We start from the raw sequence: 27,069 nt of genomic DNA on the forward strand, positions 1-27,069 counted from the left end.
ATGCCCGTTCGCTCAGACTTTCGGCCGTGCTGGCGACACGGCCGAAACATGTTTGCCTCGACATTGCCAGCTTGTTATTACTTCTGAGATGTTTATTACATGTTGAGCTTTACTGTTGCTTTATACCGAGATGTAGTCTATAGAAATTGCCGTAAAGGCAGCGTCTGTCTTTCCGTAAACAGTTAAAAGAAAGGTAAATTTTTTTAGCAATGCACGAACAACATGCCGATTTTCGTAAACATAAATTTCAATAAATTAGATTTCTTTTTTTATCATAATTCCTTTATATTATTTTATATAATTCTTCAAAGACATTGATAATTTAAAAAAATAAATTATTTTTTTATATATATTGTAATATCCATCTCATTCTTTATGTAAAAATATTACTAAAAATTTAATATTTATTAAATTATTGTGTAAAACTTGAAATTTGATGTATATAGAATATGTATTAATTTACTAATACATATTTTAATACATATTTTAAGAAATTGATGGAATGTGATAGATAATATGTGTCATCGACACATATTATAAATAGCGAGAACAAACTGATAATTATCCAGTCAATAATTTAATTCTTAATAATTGTTTTTATAAATGACATGTCTAATTTTAATAAAAATATTCGCTACTTTCAGGCCTCACAATTGCGAATATAATCCCTATTATGATGTTGGGGCGGAAGCAGAGCCTCAAGGGGGAACCCGTCCTGGCCGATTACGGTCCGGAAGAGTCCCTCAATGAGAGCGCTGACATAGAATGGGTCAACAAGGTGAGCGGAAATACGAATCAATTGAGAGAAGAATGAAAAAATTGATTGCAAATCCTAAAGGTCTTTTTCTCGGATCTTTTCTTTGAAGACTGCTTTATATGATTTCAGTTATGGGTGAGGAGATTGATGCGATTTTGTGCCCTGGTCTCGTTGGCTTCCGTTTGCTTGAACACTCCGAAAACCTTTGAGAAAGTACCAGCCCTTCAATATGTTACCTTTATTTGCGATTTGATAGTCACGTTTCTGTTTACCGCGGAAATGATCGCCAAAATGCACATACGAGGAATATTGAAGGTAAAGTTTCATCAAAGAAGATTTAATCGTGAATGCCTGGAAGAACAATTAAGATTTTTTATTATGATACTAAGAATAAAAAATAAAATTTCTATGCAATTGTATGCTCTTTAACACGAAACAAATTATTATTGCAGAGAGATAAGTCTTACTTGAAGGATCATTGGTGCCAATTCGACGCGAGTATGGTGATCTTCCTGTGGCTGTCTGTGATTTTGCAAATGTTCGAGATGCTGGGTTTTCTCGTAAAATTTAGTTACGCTTCGATTATGCGTGCACCACGCCCACTAATCATGATACGCTTCCTCCGAGTCTTCCTCAAGTTTTCAATGCCCAAAGCTAGAATCAATCAAATTTTCAAGTAAGAAAATAACATAAGAGATTTGTGTCGTTTAAAAATCAAAATAAAAAAATTACAGCAGTTATTTAATCTATTTAATTTGATCGATTATTAATCATATAATTTATATTTAGACGTTCGAGTCAGCAGATCTACAACGTGACGCTTTTCTTCCTTTTCTTCATGTCCCTTTACGGTCTCTTGGGCGTGCAATTCTTCGGCGAATTGAAAAATCATTGCGTTCTGAATACAACTCAGCCCGATCACATTACGATCAACAGCCTGGCTATTCCCGACACATTCTGCTCTACCGATCCAGAATCCGGGTATCAATGTCCCGAAGGAATGATCTGCATGAAGTTGGAGTTGACCAAATATATTATAGGCTTCAATGGATTTGATGAGTTCGGTAGTAGTTAATTATATTTCTGTCATCCCTTTATATATATGTTATTTCAAATTTATTCTATATCATCTTTGTAAAAATATTGTAAAAGTAATTTTATCTATCATCTTACGAAACACATTCTTCTACATCTTGTACTGTGAGTTTAACTCTTATAGATATTCTTAAACAATATGATTATTATAATAGTTTTAAAAATATAATAAAATGATTATTATAATAGTTTTAAAAATATAATAAAATTACAAATTAATTTGTTTATTTGCATTGCAATTTTCTCAAAATAAGATTTTTGTATAAATATTTTATTTAAACCTTGTTGGGAATTTTAATAATTATTTAATAATTAAAATATTAAAATCTGCAAGTAATGTTTGAAATATTTGATTTTGAATTGGGATTGTTTAGCCACAAGTATCTTCACTGTATATCAAGCGGCTTCTCAGGAAGGATGGGTTTTCATTATGTATCGTGCGATTGATAGTCTACCAGCGTGGCGTGCAGTTCTTTACTTCAGCACAATGATATTCTTTCTGGCGTGGTTAGTAAAAAACGTCTTCATTGCCGTAATCACGGAAACTTTCAACGAAATTCGAGTGCAATTCCAACAAATGTGGGGCGTCAGGGGTCACATCAGCAACAGTTCTGCATCGCAGGTCAGTATAAAAAAAATCTTTAAAGAAATATGCTTTATTTTATTAAAGTATTTTCAAGAATATGTAAATATTATTTAAAATTAATTAAATTTAAAATTAATTATAGACGATCATTGATTTGATTGAATATTTATAATTAGTACATATATTATTTTTATTAATTATTTTATTATTGCAGATATTGACCGGAGACGACAATGGTTGGAAATTAGTGACATTAGATGAGAATAAGCATGGCGGTCTAGCTTCTCCGGTTTGTCACTCCATCCTTAGATCACCGTATTTTCGCACGGTGGTAATGTGCGCGATTCTGGCGAATGGTGTCACTACAGCAACGATGAGCTTCAAGCATGATGAAAAACCGAGGCACACGTACTACAACAATTATTACTGGGCCGAGATCGTCTTCACGATATTGTTGGATCTAGAGACTCTCTTCAAGATATGGTGCCTGGGCTTCCGAAGTTATTATAAGCATTCGATTCACAAGTTCGAACTGCTACTTGCCATTGGCACGACTATACACATTATTCCGTTCTTCTATCTCTCTGGATTCACTTACTTTCAGGTTTCTACCTTTGTCTGACTCCTCGTCTTTCACATTATTTTATTTCTACATTTCTTTTTTCTACAAACCTATGCTTTTTTTATTTATTGTTTGCGCGTTTAAACTCTCAGCTTGTTTTTTTATATTTCTAAAGATTTAAACATTTAAACAATAAAAGACTTAATTTGCTGTATTTTTATTCGAAAAGGTTCTCAGAGTAGTCCGGCTCATTAAAGCGTCACCGATGTTGGAAGATTTTGTCTATAAAATTTTCGGTCCTGGCAAGAAGCTCGGCAGTCTTATTATTTTTACCATGTGCCTGCTGGTAATATCGTCCAGTATTTCCATGCAACTCTTTTGTTTCCTTTGCGATTTCACCAAATTTGAAACCTTTCCCGAGGTGAGTCATTTATATTTTAATAAATCGTTACACAATTGTTTCGACTCGGATTGTAAAAGCATATGTTTTGCAGGCGTTTATGTCAATGTTCCAAATTCTCACGCAAGAGGCTTGGGTGGATGTAATGGATGAAACTATGTTACGAACCCACGAGACAGTAGCACCGTTGGTTGCAGTATATTTTATTTTGTATCATCTTTTTGTTACGCTGGTAATCATCGCATAACATTACTTTTACAAATTATGATAATAATTAATTAATGTTTAATTATTTTTTCAGATTGTGTTGAGTCTTTTCGTCGCAGTGATTCTTGACAATCTTGAGCTGGATGAAGACATCAAGAAATTAAAACAATTGAAATTTCGCGAACAAAGTGCCGAGATAAAAGAAAGCTTGCCATTCAGACTAAGAATTTTCGAAAAATTTCCAGATAGTCCGCAAATGACGTGTCTTCATAAAGTACCGTCAGATTTCAATTTGCCGAAGGTTAATATTCGTAAATAACTATTTTTAATTTATTACTACTTTAATAAATCGTAATTAACATTGTATCATTTTATTTAAATATAAATATTTAATGTATTTATATTTAAATATAAATATTTTGACAGTTATAATTTTCTTGAAAATTTCCGATATCTTACATCTTCGAGATTGTAAAAAAATCTGCTTTATTATTCAACAGATTGAATTAATATTCGATGTTTTTTTTTAAGGTGCGCGAAAGCTTTATGCGACAATTCGTGCTCGAGGTGGAAGACGAGGAAAATGAAGGTGCAAAGAGAACGAACGAAACTTTTGATTCGAAAATGGTATATAGGAAACAACGCCCAGTGAAGATCTTGAACAATCCACCGAAAGTGAGAAGCGTTGTTACTAATCTGAAGAAAGCAGCTGTTATTTATATTATAAAGTAAGTAAAGAATTATTCGCTTTTATTTCTTAAAGCTTCCAACTTGGATTTAAATCTGTGTGTTTATAGCGACTCCAATAATCAGAGGCTTCTCTTGGGAGATTCCGCTATGATTCCAGTGCCGGGAAAAGGACTTTTGAAACCGCAGGGTACTGTCAGCAGCACCAAGCAGCTTCGCATTGATCCGAAAAAGTAAGACTAGGATTTAGAAGAAAAAGATTTACTAATAAAAGAATATAGAGAGAATTTGAATGTATAAGTTTGAACAACATTTTAAAGATTCAATAGTATTACGCGATTCTTTTTTCAAGCATTATTAAATTTCCCTATTTTTAAGATCATAAAGATATCGATTATTTTATGTGTTTACATTTATTTATCTTATATTTCCATTTATTTGCGAAAACAGATCAATCAGAAGAAGCGTCCGAAGTGGATCGATTAAACTTAAACAGACGTACGAACATCTCATGGAAAACGGTGACATAGGTGGAATAAATAGAGTTAGTTCATCGCGCAGCAGACCACACGATTTAGATATCAAGTTGTTACAAGCTAAGAGACAACAGGCGGAGATGCGAAGGTAAGAGTGTGTCACGCTACGATTTCTAGAATTTTCTCTATAATTTTACACAATTCTCTTTCTACTTTCATCCTAGAAACCAACGCGAAGATGATCTGCGAGAAAATCATCCATTCTTCGACACGCCGTTATTTGCAGTACCTCGGGAAAGCAAATTCCGAAAGTATTGTCAGCTGTTTGTCTACGCAAGATATGATGCGAGACTGAAAGATCCTTTGACAGGCAAGGAAAGAAAAGTGCAATATAAGAGTCTGCAGTAAGCATCGTGCGATTAAAACATATCGTCTTATTGACGTAAAGCAAAGTGATCAACTTGATTTTCTGTTTTTTCTTTCAGCAACTTCCTCGGTTTAGTGACCTATCTCGATTGGGTGATGATATTCATTACGACGTTATCGTGCATCTCGATGATGTTTGAGACTCCGCGATATCGCGTGATGGAGACGCCGGCATTGCAGATCACTGAATACTGCTTTGTTATTTGTATGAGTATTGAACTGGCGTTGAAAATTCTGGCGGATGGTCTGTTCTTCACACCCAAGGCTTATATCAAGGACGTTGCCTCTGTGCTGGATGTCTTCATTTATATTGTATGACTAAAATATTAAAACAAATCAAATTTTATCAAATTTTGCTTTTGTTATAAAATATTTCGTTTAATTAATAAATTAATAAGTTAAATAACAAGAGTTTTAACAATTATATGATATTGGAACATTATATGAATTACAATGGTAAATCATAATAAATAATTATAGTATTTTAATAATTCTATTCATGTAATAAAACAATATATATGTTGTTGTAGGTAAGTCTTGTGTTTTTATGTTGGATGCCGAAGAGCGTGCCGCCGAATTCTGGAGCGCAATTGCTGATGATATTACGATGCGTCAGGCCGTTAAGAATCTTCACCCTTGTGCCGCACATGAGGAAGGTCGTTTATGAACTATGCAGAGGATTCAAGGAAATTTTACTGGTATTCTTCTTTCTTTTTAAATAGTATATTATTTCTGCAATCAACCCGTAAATGACATGGACGTATGAAATAATTTAACAACAAATAATATTTTATACAGGTATCGACATTATTGATTCTGTTGATGTTCGTGTTTGCGAGTTATGGTGTGCAACTGTACGGCGGTCGATTAGCGAGATGCAACGATCCTACTATCTTGAAACGCGAGGATTGTGTCGGTGTATTTATGAGAAGAGTATTCGTAACAAAGATGAAGCTGCGGCCCGCGAAAAACGAGAGCTATCCGTCCATATTGGTACCACGTGTATGGTAAGCATAAGTCTTTAGCTCTAAGATTTTTTTACGCAATTTATTATATTTTATTATGAATATTTTTTAAGGAAGCAATGCTTATATTTGTTGCATTAATTTTATAATACTTTTTAGGGCTAATCCTAAAAGATTCAATTTTGATAATATTGGCGACGCTATGATGGCTCTGTTCGAAGTGCTTTCTTTTAAAGGTTGGCTTGATGTACGGGATGTTCTTATCAAGGCTCTTGGTCCGGTGAGTCATCATCTTTTCAATAGCGTGTAAAAAATTACAAAATTCAAGATTTTTAAATAAAATTTCAAAATTTTTAAAATATTATTTTTTTAAATATTATTTCCATTTTATTTCCTTTAATATCATATTATATTTTTCTTTTCAGCTTCACGCAATCTATATACACATTTATATTTTCCTCGGTTGCATGATTGGCTTGACATTGTTTGTGGGTGTTGTAATCGCGAATTATTCTGAAAACAAAGGCACTGCTTTGCTCACGGTTGATCAACGACGATGGTGAGATATTGTGTATTTCAATTGCGATATCTATCACAATCTATATGTTGAATATTATTGCGTATTGGGATTATTATTGCAGGTGCGATTTGAAGAAACGTTTGAAGATCGCTCAGCCACTACACTTACCGCCTAGACCGGACGGCAAGAAGTTTCGGGCTTTCATCTATGACATCACGCAGAATATTTATTTCAAAAGATTCATTGCCGTCATGGTGCTCGTAAACAGCGCTCTACTATGTGTTTCTGTGAGTTGAATAAAATAATCTTTAGATATAAATATGTGAAGCTTAATATAATAATATTTAATCAAAAATAAAAAATTTAAAGAACTCCTAGAAAAGAAAAGCCGCAACACGACTGAAACTATTATCTTGAATCATTTGTTCCTTGGTATGCGATAAAAGCAAGCGTGACATATTTGTACATATTTAATCTGCTGTCTTTTCTTTGTTTTTCTCTTGCTCATCTGAAGTGGAGAATCGAGGAAGAACACACGGAAGCTTTGGCTACAGTCTCCACAATTCTGACATTGGTTTTCCTCGTAGAAGTAATTATGAAGAATATTGCTTTTACACCACGTGGCTATTGGCAATCCAGAAGAAACAGATATGATTTGCTCGTAACAGTCGTAGGTGTTATTTGGATCGTTATACATTGTACGATGAAAGTAAGTTTATCATCAAGAATTTCTTTTATCATACTTTTCCTATCATTTATCGTTCACCATTATGCTTTACTATGTTGCTTTCAGAACGATCTATCCTACGTGATAGGATTTATGGTCGTAATTCTCAGGTTTTTCACCATCACTGGTAAACACACCACTCTTAAGATGCTAATGCTGACGGTCGGCGTATCCGTCTGTAAAAGTTTCTTCATCATATTCGGCATGTTTCTTCTTGTCTTCTTCTACGCGTTAGCTGGCACCATCATTTTCGGCACGGTGAAGTATGGGGAAGGCATTGGCAGGTGAGGAGAATACAAAATTCTTGAAATTTTAAGACGTAAAAATATATAAAAAACATACGCAATGTGTAATACGGATTTTCTTCAATAGTATTAAATTTTTCTTCCTTTCTACGATATTTATTTATCTTGCTCTATCTCCGCCTGGTATATTAGAAGTAATCTCTTTGTGATTTAGACGCGCTAATTTCGAATCACCGGTTACTGGCGTGGCGATGCTCTTCCGCATAGTGACGGGGGAGGATTGGAACAAAATTATGCACGACTGCATGATACAACCACCTTATTGCACGCCGGCGGATAATTACTGGGAAACTGACTGTGGCAATTTTCACGCTTCTCTCATTTATTTTTGCACCTTTTATGTCATCATCACTTATATCGTCTTAAATCTTTTAGTGGGTATGTATGCGATAATATACTTATCCATCAAAAAAAGCATTAAAATGATATAGATTATATTAAAAATTGCAATTGTTTTTTTCTTTTGCCATTCGATTTTTTGCTTCAATCGATGGCAAATATATATATATATATATATATATATATATGTATATATATATATATTTATTTATTTATTTTTAATTATATTTCTATAATAAATTAAAACATTTAAAAGGAAACAAGGATTGAAAATGTTTTTTTTTCGAATAGCTATTATCATGGAGAACTTTTCTCTATTCTATTCAAATGAAGAGGATGCATTATTATCGTACGCCGACATAAGGAATTTCCAGAATACATGGAATGTCGTTGATAATCATCAGAAAGGTGTTATACCAGTGAAGAGGGTACGGTACAATCTTAAATCATATTCAATATTCTGGTTTATATTGACCGAATGTGTGAACAATCTGTAAAAAATAAATGCTGATATTAATGTATTTTAGGTGAAGTTTATTTTGCGGTTGTTAAAAGGCAGATTAGAAACTGATCCACAGAAAGATCGTCTGCTCTTTAAATACATGTGCTATGAACTCGAACGATTGCACAATGGCGAAGACGTTACTTTCCATGATGTTATCAAGTAAGTTCTATGAAATAGATTGTAAACGAAATATCTAATTTAATTCTCGACATCTTCCTAAGTTAAAGAATTTTTTAGTATGTTATCTTACCGCTCGGTGGATATAAGGAAAGCGCTTCAATTGGAGGAACTTCTTGCACGGGAAGAATTCGAATACATAATCGAAGAAGAAGTGGCTAAGCAGACAATCAGAACTTGGTTACAGGGCTGTTTGAAGAAAATACGAGCGGTAAGGATAATTTGATTTCACATTAAAGAGATAATAATCATTTTATTTTTTCTTGCAGAAGCAACAAAACAGTCTTATCGCCGGGTTACGTGCTACAAATAACGCAGCTGCGCCGCCTCAAGATGTAGAGAAGGGTAAAGAAGAGAAAGGAAAGGAAGTTAGTATCGATCGTGAAGAAGAGATTGAAACAAAGGTGTGTTTTATTACATTTGCGTCTCATTGCAAATTCTCTCAATATTAACATCTATTTTTTATAGATGTTGAGAAATAAGAATAAAAATTAGAAGAAAGATTTTAAGAATAAAAATATTGAAACATTTTTATATCTATTAGTTATTCAAGGATGTAAAACATTATTTTTACTTAAAAAATTTTGTACTTGTAGAATTTATAGTATCATTACAGCTGAAAAATAGTAATAAAAATTATATAATAATTTAATGACAAAATTTAAGTTATTTTTTTGTCTTTTTAACTATTAGGACATCGAAGCTCCAAAATACAGGACCAAGAAACCCATGGTGCTTCCAAGATCGGACAGTATAGGAAGTGCTTCGGGAAGAAAGTATCTAGCACCAACCTTGTCGGATCCTGCATCCGTTCGAACCGAGAAAGAAAAGATCGCGGCATCAAAAAAGAGGAATAGTAGACAGCCATGTAAGTGATTAAGCTATTAATACTCCTTGATATCGAGTTATTTTGGACTATTTTTTGCAGCACTAGTAAAAAATAATTTACACCATCTGACGGATAATACGGAGCAAAGTAGACAGCAGAGAGAGGCGTTGAACAACAAAACAACCGCGCCTAAAGTCTCCAGCGTCATGCTGGAGGTTCGAGAATGGTGGAAGGAGCAATTAGCTTACAGCAGCGAATCCAGCGAGGATGAACTCTGAATTGTTCGAAGTAAACAATTATGATTCAATTTGTAGAGTGCAAAGTGAGGATTCCTATTTTTAACAGACGTAAAAAACGAATTCTCAGCCTAAGGATTTTGCATCCAGCGAGGAAAAAGATCTGACGAATGTGGTATGTGCCTAATAATTTTAATCGCCATCCCTCCCCATCCCTTTCTCCTAAGCTCGAAGAACTTTAACGCGTTGAGCTTCGATCATAATTCGTTGCTTTCACTGCTAAGAATTATATTAATATTTTGCTATGCCAAGGCAGTGTGCACAGAGCGAGCTAAACGTTAAATTTTTCATTATACGTTTATGAAGCTCATCGTGTTAGAAGAATCGATTTTCTACCGGAGAGATTATTATTATTATCGAAATACATACGAACACACATATACGTACACTCGCATTTCGTATAAAACTCGGGACATCACTGCCGTGTATCAAACCGATCGTCCATACGTAAATGCTTAATATCTTTGACCATCAGTTTGTTAAAAGATTTCGATGTATGTGTTGATGGGGAATTTTATGTACGTCTTTCACGTACTGTCATTCTTACATCATCCAGCTATTTTTTAAAACATCTCGAAGTAACTGTAGCAAATTTTGTACGATACGATGTTGATTATCACGCGAGTAATAGCTAGAATTGATTATGGTGTTACTAAGGGCAACTGTGAGTACAATTAGTATAGAACACGATTCGTCGTAGATATTTTTGTCGTGAAGAGAATATTGATTCTGTGTAAAAACAATGTTAGAACGTTGCAGATCATCGATTTTTTTCCTTCTTAACAAGAATATATCCTGAAGACCTGGTATTGTAGATCTACGTGATTGATTTGATATTGACAGTTGTAAAGTTTTAGCGCGCAACCGTTGATGTTATATTATCTTTGTTATTAATTAGCAGTAACGTTGTTACGGGTGTAGCTTCAGTGAGAAGAGATGTCTGTGCAGTTGCATGTTACCTGTCGGATGATGTAACTTATTTTGAAATGCGACTGCATGGATTCTCTATATCGTGTATGTTGAGCATACGAGAGATAAAAAAAAATGAGAATTTATATTAAATATAAACGATTGTCGTATGTTTTTATAACGAGACGACGTGCGAATACGTCAAATAAACTTGTGAGACGATCTTTTTTGGCGGAAACGCGATCGATGTTAGCGCAATAATACGCATACGCACACACGCACGATAAATGTTATGCATATATATATATATATATATATATATATATATATATATTTACAGAGTGGAAAAGCGAATTTAGTGTTGTGAACCGTTTACGTTTACATCATTGTAATGAATGTTGATGATTGTTGTTAGTTTATGTGCCAATATATTGTCTTATCGAATATAGGGCAAATAAATGTTGTTAGATATCATTATTCGTAAACGTGTATATATCCTTATTATTACTTGACGCTTGCTAACGTACACTTTGTTGTCTATAACATAATGAATAGAAAAATATTACAAATCGTATAAAAAATATTTCTTTCGCATAAATTATAAAAAAATTAATCAGCCATCGTAATTACAATGAATGATTTTCTTCTTATAATGTAGTATGGCTACAGCGAATGATCAATTTCATTTTATCTAATAACAGTTAAAAGTCACTCGCTCTAAAATCTAAAATATAATAAGATTGTAATAGCGAGATATTACAAAAATATTTTATATCAAGAAGATGGTGCCTTCCGCAGCCATAATTTGATTTGAATCCATCATGGTATTGATAGCGGCTTTAATCTCATCGGATGTGAAATTCAAAGAAAGCGTTGTGTTCAGATGGTCAACGACTTCTGTCTGTAGAATATGTTGAACTCTTCGTTCTTGGAACAACTTGTTAAGCGACGACTTGAAGACCGCAAGTCTAAAATTAAAAATAAGTTTATTTAAAATATATTTACTTTGCAATTGTCATTATTTATAATTCAGGCACATTAATAACAGAATAAAAATATAAAAATAACACGTTGGAAATATTTCAGATATAAAAAAAAAATCACGCGAGCCATCATTTACTTAACTATTTAATTAATAATTTTGTTCCATAAATGATTTTATTCCATAAAAGTAAAATTCAAGTTTCATCGAGGATTATTCAATTCAAGTGAAATTACCTTTCTTGTGTGATCGTTGGCGTCGCTGTTTCTGGAACAGAGGATTCTTGATCTTCGGTTTCCATATGACTTGACGGCGCAGGTGTACTAACGCTTTGTGATTGTGTCCTGGTTATTCTTCTGGTTACTTGCTCGATATGATCATCATCATTATCATATTCATATGGATCGGCCGATTCTCCCGTCGTCCTTTTGGCGCGTTTGGTCCGTCTGCTCTCATCTTCTTCATCCGTATCCTCTGATGCACTGTCGCGACGTCGTCGCTTTTTCTTTTCTTTCTCTAGCACACGTTTGAAATAGGCAAACTGCACCAGCTCTATTGCGGCGCGGGCATCCTCGCTCTCTACGTTTTTTGAGAGTCGGGCTTTTGCATGCGCCGTAGACAACCGAATCAACGTCTCCAAAGTTCTCGCAGTCACCGGTTGAGTCTACAAGTTATACAAAATGATATTAAACATATATTTATATATATCGTTTCCAAACAAGTTTAAGATTTTCTTCTAACTCACTCTTGCAACGTCAGATTCCACCATATCCTCCGATCGAAGTTTCGAATATTCTTCCGCAATAACAGCACTAGCCTCTTCTGTGAGCTTGGGTTTCATACACCGTGCGATGTGGATATACTTCCTCATAAATTGTATAGTGAGAATTTGATCGCTGAGAAAGAGATTTAAAAAACAAAAATTGAAAAATTATATAAAATTTTTAGGCAATTGTTATTTTTTAAAATCAATCAAATTAAAACATAGAGTTAAAATAAAAAAGATGTCATGGAGTAATGAAAATGGGTGGCAATGTACTTTTTAGAACGTGTTTGTCCATGCAGAAGCGGATCATATTTCTGATAAACTTGCGACTGTGTTTCCTCGGTAACTACATCATCTGGATTTTTCGTGGTCAACATATCTAATTTTGAACCTAAGCTTAATGCCTCTCCGTCCTGCTCCAAAGGACTTCTGTATCGATGCATCCGAACGACATGATCGCTAATTATGTGATCCTGATCCGAATCGATTATGTCCAACATAACAAAAAGCAAATCGAAACGCGATAGCAAAGAATCCTGCAGGCCAATATTTTCCATAGGAGTCTTGTATTGATCATACTGAAAATGGAGAAAACTTTAATTAAATAATGTTCACAAGTTTTTTTTAAATAAGAGAAAGAAAGAATAATTGGTATATATATCATTTTATTTATTAAGTTTTATATAAGCAATTACGACTTCTAATATAGAAATATTTTTGCAAAGAAGCAAATTAAATTCAAGTTTGCTTTTTATAAATCATACATAAATCTATAAATCTGAATTTTTTGTATTGTTAGAGAAAATAAAATATTAATAACTTCTTCAAGATTCAAACTTACTCTTCCATACACAGGATTCGCAGCCGCTAATACGGAACAACGTGCATTCAAGCTGGCATGAATGCCCGCTTTGGCAATTGTGATTCTGCCTTGCTCCATCACCTCGTGTATCGCGGTCCTATCAATGTCCGACATTTTATCGAATTCATCGATACAAATAACACCGCGGTCTGCCAGGACCATCGCGCCTGCTTCTAATCTGCGTTCGCCAGTCTCTTGATCGACTGTAACTGCCGCCGTCAAACCGACGCCGGAAGATCCTCTTCCAGTCGTCGGGATTGCTCGTGGAGCGGTGCACAATACATAACGCAATAGTTGCGACTTGGCCACTGAGGGATCTCCAATTAATAACACATTTATATCTCTGCAATACATTTAAAATATTTTAATTATTATTTCAAAATTACTACCAGACTATTTACTAACTACCAGAATATTTATAACTTTTATCTTCAATCTTTTTCATATATTTTTTATTAATTTAAAAATTATACATAATTGTAAATATTTTTTTAATCAAATCTATAATTGAACTTTAAATTGATTAATCAAATCTATAATTGAGCTTTAAGACTTAAAGCTTATATTATTAAAAAAATCCAATATAATTTTGAATAGTTTTTTTTTTATTGAAAACATGAAAAATCTTACCCTCTCAACCTCGTACCATTTGGCAAGATCTTCTCCACTCCACCCAATAGGAGACACAGAATTGCTTTTTTTATGTATTCATTGCCATGTATGGATGGCGCAAGGGACTTGGCGAGAAGTTCGAAAATATTTTTGCAGGGATTGTGCTTTGCAAGTTTCTTGCACATAGCTACATCATCGTGGGAGATTGCAAGGTTGGCTTCTTTACTCAGTTGCATTATATTGTTGGCAATTAAAACCGTTCTATACAAAAATAATTATTGTGATGGTCTTCGAAGTGATGATATAAGGTGATGTAATTAAATTGGAAAACAACCTGGATTCTTATTTAAAACATACTTGAAAGTTCCGGTGGTGTATCCACCTTGTTTTCCCGGAAGACACCGGTAATTCCCAACAACCTGCACTCGATCACCAGGTTTGCACAAATCCACTAAATCATTATCGCAAATTACGTCCACGCTTCGTGGGAGCTGTCCGGCGGGAGCTTTCTCGGGCATTTCCTGTATAGTGAGCGTCTGATGATCCTTGTAAGTTGACAAACCGAATTCTGTTTCCAATGGATTGCCATCTTCATCCTACAATATGAAAAATAAATCTATAGATTAAACAAGAAATGTTATATATCATTTAACTTGTAGAAATAATTACAGTAGTTGGGTAAATAGCAGAATGGGGAAAGGCTTCTAAGGAAGTTAGATCCGAATAGGCTCTCTCCAGGATAGTTTTAGTTACATCGCAGTAATGGACACTTCGCACAACTTTTGGTCGTACCAGAGAACCTATAGTAGGCATTTTAATTTTATAAATAATGCTATTTTCAAAAGTATAAATTTTTATACAAGATATGATGAATTTTCTATATAAATAACTTAAACAAGCTTTTATAAAATAATATTGAATAAATTCAGACAAGTCTAAATAGGAATTAAGTTTAATATTTAAAGCTTAATTAAGTTTTAAAATTTAATACTTTTTTCTTGGCTACTTACATTTTGTAACAATACCTTCTACGCATACCAAATTACCCAAATAACGAGAAGTGAGCGTCCTCGGTGTAACATGCTTGTTTCCAAAACTGCCCTCGAAAGCCACAAAGAAGTCTTTGTTGCTTTTGGCATAATCAATGTCTATACTCGAAATGTATTGTTTCAAAGCATTCTGAAATGCCAGTTGTTCCTCAAAAGAATTATTCAACAGGCTGCAACATAATCAGTTTTTATAGTTACCTTTCTGTTTTCTCTCTCTCTCTCTCTCTCTCTCTCTATATATATATATATATCTAACTTTAGATATTATAAGGTATATTGGCAAGAGTTAAAGAAATGAACATTATACCTTGTTGTTCGAACAGGGTTTTTCCTTCTCAAATCATTAATGTTCACAACTAATCTATACTTCTCCTCCTGAATCATATTCTTGACCATCGTAGCATAAATACCCTGGTCCTCCTGCGCAATATAAACAAGAATAAAAGTAAATGCAAAATATCCTTACGTGACATTTAATTCTTTGTAATGATTCCATGATTCAAAAGTGGCACATTCGTTTACATCTGCATTTCCTCAAGGATTTTATTAACATTTCTTTTTTATTGAGTTCATATTTATTCATAAATAAAAGAAAATTTGTTTGCAGAGGATTAAAGTACAGTGCATCTCCAAGTATTAACATAGTCAACAACAAAATTTGATGTCTACCGTGTCGTCGAGAAAGTCGACATATTCACGCGTTATCTGTTCTAGATTCTGATCGATTTCCGTGTCCATTTCTGCGATATGAATTAACACTTGTTGCGCTAAAATAAATTAAAATTTTAAAAGATAAGGCACTTTAAAAGTCACGAGCGTGCGACTCGCCTCTGCCGTTTGCGCGGGAAAACAACACGCGAGCTAAACTGTTGCTTTGAAAAAACTCCAGTGGCTCCACGTGCTAATTTCCAGAATTCCTAGGGACTTGGCATTCTCAGATTTCTCACACTGTGACATTTTAAAAATGGCGACGACATGTGTTGACAATGTTTGAGGGGTTAGATAGCAAAATATCTAAAAACAATTCACTGAATTTTGTTTTTAATTGAATAAAAAAAGAAATACAGAATGGCACAAAGCAGATTGGAAAAAATCGGCACGATATACACCAGGTGAGCCTGCGTTTATCATGAGTTTTATCAAACAGAATTTTAGAAATTATTTTATTAAATTATTAAGAAATTGTTTTCAGAAAGTGTTAAAAAATTACAAAAAAATTGACGTTTTTATTAAAAAAAATCTATTTTTCGAGTTAATTAAATATGTCTGATTTTGAAAATTTAAATCGCATTTCTGGCACATCTTTTTTTTTTATTTTAGAATGCTTCTAATTTTAATGTTTTTCAATACATGTTTAAAAAGGATACATCGCTTATAGATTGTCTGCAAATAAATCACTTGTGTATCTTCGGGAAATTGTTGATTCGAATATTTTCAATGACAATTACATTTACAATGGAATAAATTTCAGAGTCGCTTCGCTGTTAAAAGGTAAAGCTATGAAAGTGGAAGACGTACCATTATGGTTTGGGGTGTACGAAGCTTTTCCTCCAAAATATGAACCAAGATTCGACAGACGATTGCCAAAGAAACGTGTCAGACCTATCTTTTACCAAGAGGATGTTATTCGAGCGTAAGATATTTCAATATGTTACATTTAATTAAATATTTGTTATATTTCATGTAATGCCATTAAACGATTATTCCGTTATAGAAGGTTTTATGAGGATCAAAGTTTCATACCTGCTACTAATTTGGCAAATGAAAATGTAAAGTCTGCAACACAAAATTTTTTATCTATATATGAAGCGATAAAGAAGGTACATAATTATTTATTCAATTAATCATAATTAAATTAATTTTTCAATAATACTGAAAATTTATTTAACTTGTAGGAAGGACTATCAAAAGACGCCGTATATGAACAGGCGATGAAACAGTACACTTCTGAAATGGAAACAAGAAAGGAGTTAAGAAAAGAGAATAAATCCTAAATGACTAGAGAAATATATTTTTATCGTAAGTTCTGTTGTAGATAAAGATTTCGTTATTTAAAATCTGTGTTAATTATAATCATATTATTATAGCACTGATAAACGATAATTAATGAGTCTTATTCAACAACAATGTTTATATTTCGTGTGACAATCAATACATTAATTAACAATGAGTTCCTGCAAAGTTATAACTTACATCGATGATTATAAGATGATAACTATAATAATCTTTATGAGTAAACATGAATTTACAAGAATGCTCTCTTAGCATTCTTGTAAATGCTATATGGAGATCAATCGCGTAGAATTTTCAATTGCAATAATTGGATACTTTTTTACATTTTGTTATTCACCATGTTTCAAGGCATACTTGATAATAATTATAATAGGTGGTATATATGTAATTTTTAGTTTAGTTTTTATAATGATCATTTATATTAAAAAAGGGATACAAGCTGCGTATATATCACTGTAATTCGCTTTACGCGCTGCAGGTACAAGTAAAAAAATAAATACAAAAGTTTATATAAATTAAAAATATTGCATCGCAAGATATTAAAAGATATTATCGACCAATCGCATTACATTTTCTAGAAATAATATTTGGCTCTTTAAATCTTGTTTCTTATTTGCATTACGAATTTTGTAAATCGTAGTTACGTTCTATCTTCATTTTATTGTTGTAATTTATGAAAGGGTCGAAAAAAACGAACACTTATTACATCAAAAAGCAATGATCGGACGAGATAAAATCTATAATAAATATTTTGAAGAACTTTTTGGCAAGCGTAATTAAAAATAATATAATTTTGTGACAATATTTTACGTTCTTTTTTTCGCTGAGTATTTCGTATCACATCGATTACGTTTGCGATAAACTGATCGTGTCCCTATAATTAAATCATCAAGTGTCAAAATTTAATAATTTAATTGAGCAAAAATACTTCTAACATGTTTACGTATATATGTGGTTTTTTATCTCCTTAGTATTACAGTAAATTAATGCCAATATACTTTTATATGTTATACAACATGTCCCACAACCTTCGATCTTAGACTTAGTCTCTGCAAATCTTGCAGTACAACTTGTAAGATATTAATTTGGACGTGATCTAACTGAATCGTAGAGAGAGAAAGAGATACATGAGTACAATCTAAAAATTATATTTCTATCGGTTTGAGATTTATGAGATCTCAATATCAGCAATAAAACTTATCGAAATCTTAACATTAACGATATTATAAAAGGTAATTGATGTGCTAAAAATAGCTCTTTAATATCTGAAACAGCTCAGTTAATATCAGTTAAGAAAAATGTTTTCCCTCTTTCATCCCATTTTTTTTCATCTCGCAGTGACGAAACAAATTGTATTAACACGCCAGAATCATTCCTTCTCTTTTATGAGTTATATAAATACACAAATAGCATCACTCTCTCGTAGAGTCCGATTATATTATGCAAGCGAGAAGATACTTTAAAATATCTTAAAGTACTTTAATACTTTAATACTTTAAAATTTAGACTATTCTCTTAGAATTTAATTTTATATAAAATAAGTAATGTTTCTCTTATACTCGGAAATTCTGTGACTTGGACGAACGAAAGAATATTCATTTACAGCCTGTGATGCATTATACAGGACATTCATTAATAAGCGTACTTGCGAGGAAAACTGAGTGATGTGAGATTTGCAATGTTATTCCCTTTTTTAATTTTCTATAATTTCTTTCCCGAGCGTCAAGCACGCTTATTTTCAATCAGCATCCTTTGGGTGTTAAATACTATAATAGTGGACGTATAAGATTCACCGAGCTCAAACGTCGCTCAATTAAATTTCGCACCACTTAAGCGTTTCCAGTATTATACTGGCCAAAGAGGAGGGAGAATCCTGCGATCCTATCACAACGAATTTCATCTTTGAGATTTCATCACATCGGACCATGCAACATTTTGGCACTATATAGATCTCGTTACGAATGAAAATTTCCTCCTACAGGCATTCGCTGGATCGAATCAGGTCCATTTTCTCATCGTACATTCAACGATAATCTCGTTTATGTATCTTCTTGTAAGACGAAGTCATTATATATGCGTCTACAAGATCGCATATAATGCTGAGAAACAGTCATTGAACGTACGTGCGAACTTTAAGATTTTCGCGGGAATCAAGCTGCCGACCAGTTTTCCGACCGCCATAGCAGAGTATACATGCCGTGTCTGAGTTCTTCGTTTTCCAGAGTCTTCAGTGGGAAGTCGGTGTATCGCGCGATCAAACTGCGATATCCCTGGCCGACGGTCGCCAATACTATTTTCTTCTTGTCTGCGGATTTGAGAGATACAATCTGGCAGACCTTGCCCTCGAATGGTCGGAACACGGTGATGGGACGTAAAGTGCCGCATTCGGCGACGACAATACAGCCCCAGGTAGTGCCGATATATAGTTGACCACTGCTGGCCTCGAGCGCGGTGACTTGACACTTTTCTGTCGACAAGTTTTCTTCTATGGCGATGGACTTGAGGCTCTCGGAACACGGCACCAGCTTGGACATGTCGAGCTTGTTGACGATCTGTCGGCTGTCTACGTCCCATTGATATACTACGCAGCCGGGATATGTATACGAAAAGACAAAGCTCTCGGTCGCCGCGCCAATTAGATAGGTGGCGAAGAGATTCTTCATTGCGGCATCGTTGATGATTCCAGTGCAGTGAGACAACTGCGCGGTGTCAGCCAAGTTGCCATCCTTGAGCGTGTAAACGGATATCCGGCCGTAGCTCTGACCGGTCCAGAGCTCCAGCACGCGTCTCTTCCGGCAGACCGCGGCAAGCGAATAGGTCTTGATATCAGTGCCGTTGCGTGTCGTTTCTGTGCCACCGCTGCTGCCGGTGATTTCTGTCTTCTTCATCTGCATGAACGAGTTGGATAACAGAAAGATCCGACCGCTATGCAGGGCCACGGCGAACTGTTTCAGCTGCTCCAGATGGATCAGTCCGACTACTTTGGACTCCCTGCTGTGATCTGCCTCTAGGCTGTAACTGGCCACGCAGCCGAAGTTGCCGCACAGATAAACGTGTATCTGACCGGCATTGTCGCCGATCCAGATGTAACCGTCTATGCCGCACATAGCGTATGGTATCACCGGTGTTTCGATACGCACGTGACGCAGCCAGCCCTTTTGAGTGCCTAGTAGCATGTCCACCTCACCATTGTTGTGGCCAAACCAGATCTCATCGCCGTTCAGGCTCTCTATCGCTTCGTTCTGCCCACTGCTACCGCAATGATTTGTCATCGTGACCGCCGTCACTTGCGTGCGTTCTGTCAATAGAGTGACATCTATCAAATGCGTGAATTCGGGGGCGGAGGCGATTGAGACGATCTGACTAGCGGTTGGCCGATCCTTCGGATTCTGCGCCCAGCATATCACCATCAGATCGAGCGCGTAGCACGGATGGAAAGTCTCGCGATACATGAGTGGTGGTCTACCGCCCTCCAGAATACACTCTTTCACTGCTTCGTGGCCTTCGAACGGCTGGCGCAACGTGATAAGCTCGTAGATAAACATGCCGAACGAGAATGAGTCCACTTTCTCCGTGTACTCCTCTTCGCCGTTGTACCTGATGATCTCGGGCGCCATGAAGCCCTCTGTGCCGCCGAAACCCTTCGCTCCTGTAGGCAACGTCAGCCTCGAGATACCGTAGTCGGCAACCTTGACATGCACCGGGTCCGGATTTTCTTGAAACGGCAACGGCATCTGCCACACCAGCACGTTTTCCGATTTGAGATCGCGGTAAATGACATGCTGCTGATGTAGATACTCCACTGCCTTGGCAACCTGAAGAATTATCGCCTGAAGCGTATAGGGATCCAGTTTGGCCCCAGAGCGACGATAATTCTTCAGAACGCCGTCCAGCGCACCCTGAGGCGCCAGGTCCAACACGAGAGCCAAAGGACTAACGACTATACCGATCAGTGGTACGATATTGGCGTGCCTAAGTGTCAGCAGGATATTGAGTTCCTGACGTGCCATGCAGTACGCCTTACAGGCATACTGTAACGGATCGCGGTCCCATTTGCTCTGCGACGCCTTGTACGCCAAAATCGCCGACTGCGTGGAGTTTGGGCCCGGCGAGACCGGTTGCAGCATTTTAATAGCCACATCGGCGCGGACATGCGTGCCAGGCAATCGGCAGCTGCCACGAAAGACGAAGCCAAAAGCGCCACGGCCCAGCAGTTTGCCCCGCTTCAAGTCATCCGATTTGATCAGATGCTTGACACCTAGATCCATGAAGATGATGTCCGGTGCGACATGCGACAGTGGGATTTCCGAGTGTCTTGGGCAACTGATAGGTTTATTGCTGTATGCTGCCAATATGCACTCTTCTACCATCCAGGAGTATGCTAAGGTACTCTCAGGATGTGTGGAACTCTGTTGCCTTGACATGTCCGGATGTCCTTCGAGCGACGGCATCCTACTGGATGTCAGACTGTCATAACCGACGCCACTGTCGCCATCAGATTTATAGCTGTCCTGACTCTGTCTCTCAGTACGATTCACGGCGCAGTACTTCTGAATGTCCTCAATCAAGCGACCATCGCTATCACTCGACTCACCATCGCCGTTCTCGGTGTTGCCAAGCAAACAGCGTGGACATGGTATTAATCTTGTGACTAGCAATTTACCCTCTGAAGTGTGGACGAAACGTGTGCCCAGCGTCGGATACCAGTCTTCTAATAGGATGTCGATGTGATCAACAATCAGCGCCATTAATTGTGGCATGCTCTCCGGTCGTGGCTCCACCACAATCGCTTGATAGCCCATCGGTTCTTCATCCACGGAATCAGACATGATAGGCTGTTTGATTACTAGAGTATCCACTGGAAACCAGATCTCTAGAATGGCGGAATTCTTCAGGTCCACTGTGCACCAAATACCATCTTGTTTCAGTTTGAATTTAAACTGTCTGTAATCGTACGGCGAATTCTTCAGATTATAATAAACTTCCTTTAGACGTAACAACGTAATGCCAGAATATCGCAGCTCGATTCCTGTCTGCCAGAGCACCCATTCGGCCTGCAGGTCCAACAGACTAGCGAAAATATTGTCATCAACAAAATCCTTGAATGGCGCCAGGAACGACATGACAATGTCGACGATGGCATCATCTGCGAGAATGCGGGTGATCAGTCGGGACCAGAAGCCACTGGGAAAATACGACATAAGCAACAGTCTGGTAACGGAACAATCGGGCTGTGATCTGGATGTGAGCACACACTCGGCGTTGGTTTTATTGTCGCCGGTCGGCGCACCCAGATACGCAAACATGGGCGATGTGATTTTCTTCGCACGCACGTGCCAACCACGTGTCTTCACCGGTACCTTGATGATTTGATTGTTACGCAGAATATCCTCTTCGGTTGGGAGGAGGGACGGTATCAGCAGCGTGCGGCAGTCCCATGTCAAAGCAACTTCAAACTTATTGAGCAAACTGACAATATAGCCCTGAGTGTCGATTGACGATATCGTGGATGATTTGAATACATGCTGGATATCGTCCAATTTCATTATACCCGATCTAGCAAATGGATTGATTTCCCGTATAGTGACCACGTGAGCCAACATATCACAGAGCCATTGCGGATCCAAGAAATAGAGATCCTTCAACGTAGCGTCATCGTAGTGTAGGATTATGCCGTTCTCGTGAAGGAATAGTGTCGCCTGATGTAACTCGGCCGGATCTCTGAAAGATCTGTGCAGTTTCTGCAGCTCATTGTTTACCGCTGCGTAATACTGGTCGGCTTTCAGAACCGGATCCAAACCGGATAGCTTTCTATCGTGCGCCAGTTGGATTACCACATCCTCCAACGCCAAATAACTCGCCGGAACTTTCTGTTCCAACAACAGTTCCTTGCTGCCGGGGGATCTCAAGCTAAAGACAACATCATAGATGAGGTTGCACAGCATCTTGATGTTGTGGCGCGTTTTGCAACTCACTTCGATCGTCTCCATAACTTTGGGCAGACCACACTTTTCGGCATCGACCACATTAATAAACTTGTCACGTATATACTGTTGCAGACCTTCGCTATGCTCGTAGGAGATGTCGTAATGTGTGCCAACGATGATGACTGGCGAGTTAGGCGCTCTGCTTTGAATGTTTACCAGCCATTGAAAGATCTCGGAAACGCCTTTGAAACCATCCGTGATCCGCCATACGACGAGATACAGGCTGCGCTTCGACAGGAAATATTGATGCGTTGCGTAGTATTCGCGCTGACCACCAAAGTCCCAAGTCCTGAAATAGACCGGTCCATGGGAGGATTGTCCGCGTACTTTTTTCTCATAAATCCAATCGCCGATATCCACACCCACCGTCGAGATCGTCATACCCTTGGCGGTTTTTGCGTTGATATTCTTATTACCCATCCGCTTAGCCCAGTGCTCGGATGCCTTCTTTTTGTTCGGCACCTCACCCTCCTGCCGTAATTGCTCCAGCAGACTCGTCTTGCCGATGCCTTGAATACCAACGATCATCAATTTCATGCGCGCGTACGCCTTTGCGTCCTCCAGGATCGACTTCAGATAACCAATAACGTCCATGGTCTTGTATTTCTTCGATTCAATCATCGATTTAAGCGGCTCTTGCAGTCGACAACCCTGAGTATTTAAATTCCACAAACGGCCTAGCAGACCCATTTGCGGTGGCAACTCGACAATTTCGTTATTACCACTAATGTTTAGCACCGACAGATTATTCAGCTCATAGATATTGTGCGGTATCTCGCGCAGCTGATTATTGCTGATGTCCAACATACTGACGTTAGGAAAGAGCAAGTACGGTTTTGAACTGGAGTGTCCGATCTTCGAATCCCTATCTGGATCTCCGCGTTCTTCTTCCAAACACGGCATCTCGCCATCGTCATACGATGTCAGCTGGATGCGATTTAATAGATTGCTCGCTAGGATCAGAGTACGTAAGTTCTCAAGTCGTAGATGCCGTCTGTGCACGCACACCGATTGCAGTACAATATCACGCATTGACGCGGGCGTCTGCCGATTGCTGGGCACGATACCAGGCGATTGCGCATTCACAGTCGGACAATAACAGGCCGTGTTCGCTTGTTCCATGCTGTCGGAACTGTCGACTTGGGGCAGACTGGGCCACCGCGAAATCTGATTGTTCGACAGATCTAGTTGTTTTAGGCTCGCCGGATACGAAGTAATATGACTCATCGAACGTAGCGAGTTGTACGCCATATTCAGTCGCATCAGGCTTACCGCCAAGCATGGTAACGCTACAGGAATGCTGTTGAAGAGGTTGTGCGCTAGATTCAACGACGCCAGCACCGACTTGTTGCCGTTCTCTGTATCGTCGCTCATTCTCTCTGACACTTGGACGGAGCTGGTCCACACATGCGGCCGTTCCATTTCGATCACCTGCGCGTTTGCGATTTTTGTAAATGAGTCGAATTCCATGGATTCTATTCGCGGCACAGCCGAGAGCCCGCGGAAGTTGATACCGTTTGACTGCGCCTCGTCGCCGCGTTGCGGCTTCCTCAGGATGTTCTGCGATGCCTGGCTGGGCAGATCACGCAGCAGATTGAATGATGCGTTCAGTTCCTTTAGCTTGGGTGCGCGCCATAGATTTTGCGGCAGACATTGCAGCTTGTTATTGGACACGTCCATAATTTCAAGCGCCGGTAAATTCATGATGAATTCCGGTAATTGCTCTAGTCGATTGTCTTGTAGGTACATCTCTTCCAGAACCGGGCACAATTTGTCCTTCGGATTTTTCGAATCGGCCGTGAGGGTGTCGATTTTGTTTTGTGCCATGTTAAGATATCGCAGACTTTGCAAGTAGAACATGGTGGACGGTACGGAGGTGATGGAGTTATGGGAGATGTCAACTCGCGTAATGGCATACAACACCAGGTCATTGTTCTTCGGACTCAGCTTCTTGTTGACGTGCAGTACCGCGTCGATCAACCACTGCAGCCGAATTTGCGAAAGATGACACTGCTGGTTGTGCCAGTTGATCATCGTGGGTGTTTTGGGAAATAGCGCGGAGTAAGTGACATGACCAAAGGACGACAGAGCAGAAAAGTGCGAACTCTGCGTGCACTCGGTCATTGCTTTCTTATTGATCTTATATTCGGAGTCCGGGTGCGCCTTGATCGATAATAGTTTCGCGGTGAGCGCCTCGTCGCGATTCTGCGCGGCGATCTTTAGTGCCTTGCACTCATTGTCAACGGCGCCGTGCTTCAGCAGCAGATCCGCAATCTTCACGTCGCGATTCTGACACGCGATCGTCAGCACACTTGAATAACTGCCGTCGGGATCGTTCTGATCGTATGGAACTTTGACTGGCAGTTCGAGATTGGCGCCTGCTTGCAGGAGAGCATTCACCACATCGGTATGCCTACCCCTGACAGCCGCATGCAATGCCGTTTCGCTGTCGTTATTGCAATAGAGATCCAGATTCACCGGATATATCATTTTATCATCCTTCTTGTCGGTGGGTGTCTTGCTGCGAAAATTCAGCGACGACATCAGTCTCTGAATACCACTAGAGATTTTGCGCTTTGATACTGGGAGCTGCTGCGCACCACCCACGCCATCCTCCTCTTTGGTTGTCCTCGCCTTCACCCGATAACTTAGGAGCAACTCAACGCATTTGACGTTGCCCAGCATGCTGGCTATGTAGAGTGCGTGCTGACCGGTGACGTCTTTCGCGTTTATGTCAAAAGGTAGTTCATATTCGAATTCCCCGGACGGATCCCTATAGCGCTGATAGACGTGCTGCGGATATTCGAATTTGAGTAGCAAGTCGATTACTAGATGATGGCCGTTTATCGTCGCGGCATGAATCGGCAGCCAGCGCTCCACTGTAAGCTGTTGTGCCTGCTTGGGAAAATGCCGAAGCAGCAACTCAACGATTTCCACTTTGCCGTGATAACAAGCTATATAGAGCGGACAGTACTTGGTGACCGGATGGCTTCTACAGTCGGCACCGTGATCCAACAGCAGCCGGACGATATCCTTGTGGCCGCTCTCGCAGGCGACAAAGAGCAATGTATTGGCGCCGTTCGGTGCCATGTTCACCACGCATTCCAGATCGGTCGACAGACCCTGAATGATGTTCCGGGCAGCCACAGTATCGCCTTGAATGCAGGCCGCGCGTAGAGAAGCATGGGTCGCCTGTTTTGCAAGCTCATACTTCTCGGCCGCCGCTTTCAGGAGATGGATGCAAGAGTCATGTCCGCTCTTTTCGGCAATGTCGAGTGGCTTCAGGCCGTCATCATCACGGATCATGAGATCCGCATCGAAGTTCAGCAGCTTCTCCACGTTGCCGGCGTGGCCGTGTTCCGCGCAAACGTGCAGCGGCGTCCGATGGTGACCGCGAGGGCCGCAGGTGACATTCGGATCAGCTCCAGCAATCAGCAAAACATCTAGGCAACGGGAGTTCTCCGTGATCGCGGCTGCATGCATCGGTGTTCTGCCCCATGAGTCCTTGCTGTTGATATATTGCGCGTGCTCGCCGCGCAACAAATCCTCCAGCAGCTCGGCATTGTCCCAAAGCGCTGCTTGGTGCAACAACCGGCCTGGGAAATCCTCGTCAATTGGTGTGTAGTCCTCCATCACAGAGTCTGCAAGACACATCGTCTTGTATCGAACAGCGAAAAGCGTAGCGATTAAAATGTTTACTTTCCTAATATTTTACTAATTTTATTTTACACTTATTGAGGAGATAATATTATTTTCCTTTTCCTTCAAAGAGAAATTTTATCATTTTTAAAAGAATATTATATGAAAACAAGCTCTTCAACTTTCGCTCACAAATTTTCCGCTCTTTGTTAGCTTCATTGAATTATCGCTATATTTTATATTGTTTATACAGCTCACGCTATCATTAACGAAAGTAGATATTTTTTTAATGAAAGAAAATTTATTCCATATGGATTATACTGGAGTAGAAAATAAATACTGGAGGAGAGGTTTATGAGCTCAAGTACACGGCGAGAACAAAAACGGATTT

General features: G+C 38.1%; 4 protein-coding genes across 6 annotated transcripts in view; 2 read left to right on the forward strand and 2 right to left on the reverse strand.

The window, feature by feature from the left end:
- On the forward strand, positions 1 to 11,242 carry LOC105425864 (sodium leak channel non-selective protein na). 2 transcript variants are annotated; one of them, XM_089071269.1, is made up of 29 exons: positions 1 to 193; positions 645 to 778; positions 887 to 1,072; positions 1,210 to 1,433; positions 1,547 to 1,821; positions 2,227 to 2,474; positions 2,653 to 3,042; positions 3,230 to 3,421; positions 3,495 to 3,632; positions 3,702 to 3,908; positions 4,139 to 4,335; positions 4,405 to 4,527; positions 4,745 to 4,918; positions 4,995 to 5,174; positions 5,256 to 5,508; positions 5,727 to 5,894; positions 5,995 to 6,203; positions 6,321 to 6,441; positions 6,587 to 6,720; positions 6,803 to 6,968; positions 7,196 to 7,390; positions 7,475 to 7,692; positions 7,868 to 8,091; positions 8,344 to 8,480; positions 8,580 to 8,716; positions 8,795 to 8,945; positions 9,004 to 9,138; positions 9,428 to 9,602; positions 9,663 to 11,242. In XM_089071269.1, the coding sequence occupies exons 2-29, from the start codon at positions 674 to 676 to the stop codon at positions 9,839 to 9,841; spliced, it is 5,241 nt and encodes a 1,746-aa protein (XP_088927395.1). In that variant the 5' UTR covers positions 1 to 193; positions 645 to 673; the 3' UTR covers positions 9,842 to 11,242. The 2 variants fall into 2 exon arrangements, with proteins under 2 accessions (XP_088927395.1, XP_088927396.1); XM_089071270.1 differs by lacking the exons at positions 1 to 193; positions 645 to 778; positions 887 to 1,072; positions 1,210 to 1,433 and having other exon boundaries at positions 1,667 to 1,816.
- Positions 11,243 to 15,933, reverse strand: Mcm3 (minichromosome maintenance 3). Its single transcript, XM_011636838.3, has 11 exons — positions 15,709 to 15,933; positions 15,347 to 15,459; positions 15,001 to 15,209; positions 14,660 to 14,790; positions 14,348 to 14,586; positions 14,009 to 14,251; positions 13,358 to 13,721; positions 12,790 to 13,094; positions 12,496 to 12,646; positions 11,987 to 12,414; positions 11,243 to 11,736 (listed from the first exon to the last, which is right to left on the reverse strand). The coding sequence occupies exons 1-11, from the start codon at positions 15,775 to 15,777 to the stop codon at positions 11,538 to 11,540; spliced, it is 2,451 nt and encodes an 816-aa protein (XP_011635140.2). The 5' UTR covers positions 15,778 to 15,933; the 3' UTR covers positions 11,243 to 11,537.
- mRpS23 (mitochondrial ribosomal protein S23) lies at positions 14,397 to 17,209 on the forward strand. 2 transcript variants are annotated; one of them, XM_089071279.1, is made up of 5 exons: positions 14,397 to 14,538; positions 15,952 to 16,151; positions 16,511 to 16,672; positions 16,754 to 16,859; positions 16,935 to 17,209. In XM_089071279.1, the coding sequence occupies exons 2-5, from the start codon at positions 16,108 to 16,110 to the stop codon at positions 17,031 to 17,033; spliced, it is 411 nt and encodes a 136-aa protein (XP_088927405.1). In that variant the 5' UTR covers positions 14,397 to 14,538; positions 15,952 to 16,107; the 3' UTR covers positions 17,034 to 17,209. The 2 variants fall into 2 exon arrangements, with proteins under 2 accessions (XP_088927405.1, XP_088927406.1); XM_089071280.1 differs by lacking the exon at positions 14,397 to 14,538 and having other exon boundaries at positions 15,965 to 16,151; positions 16,935 to 17,058; positions 17,127 to 17,209.
- The window catches only part of Lrrk (Leucine-rich repeat kinase), an 11,732-nt gene continuing 1,813 nt past the window's right edge, over positions 17,151 to 27,069 (reverse strand). The window contains exon 4 of the mRNA XM_011636840.3: positions 17,151 to 26,680. Coding sequence (XP_011635142.2) covers positions 19,203 to 26,672 — 7,470 coding nt within the window. The 5' untranslated portion in view covers positions 26,673 to 26,680 and the 3' untranslated portion in view covers positions 17,151 to 19,202. The remainder of the gene's footprint in view (positions 26,681 to 27,069) is intronic.

The sequence above is a fragment of the Pogonomyrmex barbatus genome, unplaced genomic scaffold (genome assembly GCF_055798465.1).
Source record: "Pogonomyrmex barbatus isolate J1 unplaced genomic scaffold, ASM5579846v1 scaffold11, whole genome shotgun sequence".
Taxonomy (NCBI): Eukaryota; Metazoa; Arthropoda; class Insecta; order Hymenoptera; family Formicidae; genus Pogonomyrmex; species Pogonomyrmex barbatus.

Coding starts and splice junctions, on each gene's coding strand:
- LOC105425864 (XM_089071269.1), top strand. CDS start 674: ATGATGTTGGGGCGGAAGCAGAGCCTCAAGGGGGAACCCGTCCTGGCC. Junction 4,336..4,404: donor GCTGTTATTTATATTATAAA/GTAAGTAAAGAA, acceptor GTGTGTTTATAG/CGACTCCAATAATCAGAGGC. Junction 9,603..9,662: donor GAGGAATAGTAGACAGCCAT/GTAAGTGATTAA, acceptor TATTTTTTGCAG/CACTAGTAAAAAATAATTTA.
- Mcm3 (XM_011636838.3), bottom strand. CDS start 15,777: ATGGACACGGAAATCGATCAGAATCTAGAACAGATAACGCGTGAATAT. Junction 15,460..15,708: donor TCGACTTTCTCGACGACACG/GTAGACATCAAA, acceptor TATATTGCGCAG/GAGGACCAGGGTATTTATGC. Junction 13,722..14,008: donor AATGGTACGAGGTTGAGAGG/GTAAGATTTTTC, acceptor AATGTATTGCAG/AGATATAAATGTGTTATTAA.
- mRpS23 (XM_089071279.1), top strand. CDS start 16,108: ATGGCACAAAGCAGATTGGAAAAAATCGGCACGATATACACCAG. Junction 16,152..16,510: donor ATCGGCACGATATACACCAG/GTGAGCCTGCGT, acceptor AATAAATTTCAG/AGTCGCTTCGCTGTTAAAAG. Junction 16,673..16,753: donor CAAGAGGATGTTATTCGAGC/GTAAGATATTTC, acceptor ATTCCGTTATAG/AAGGTTTTATGAGGATCAAA.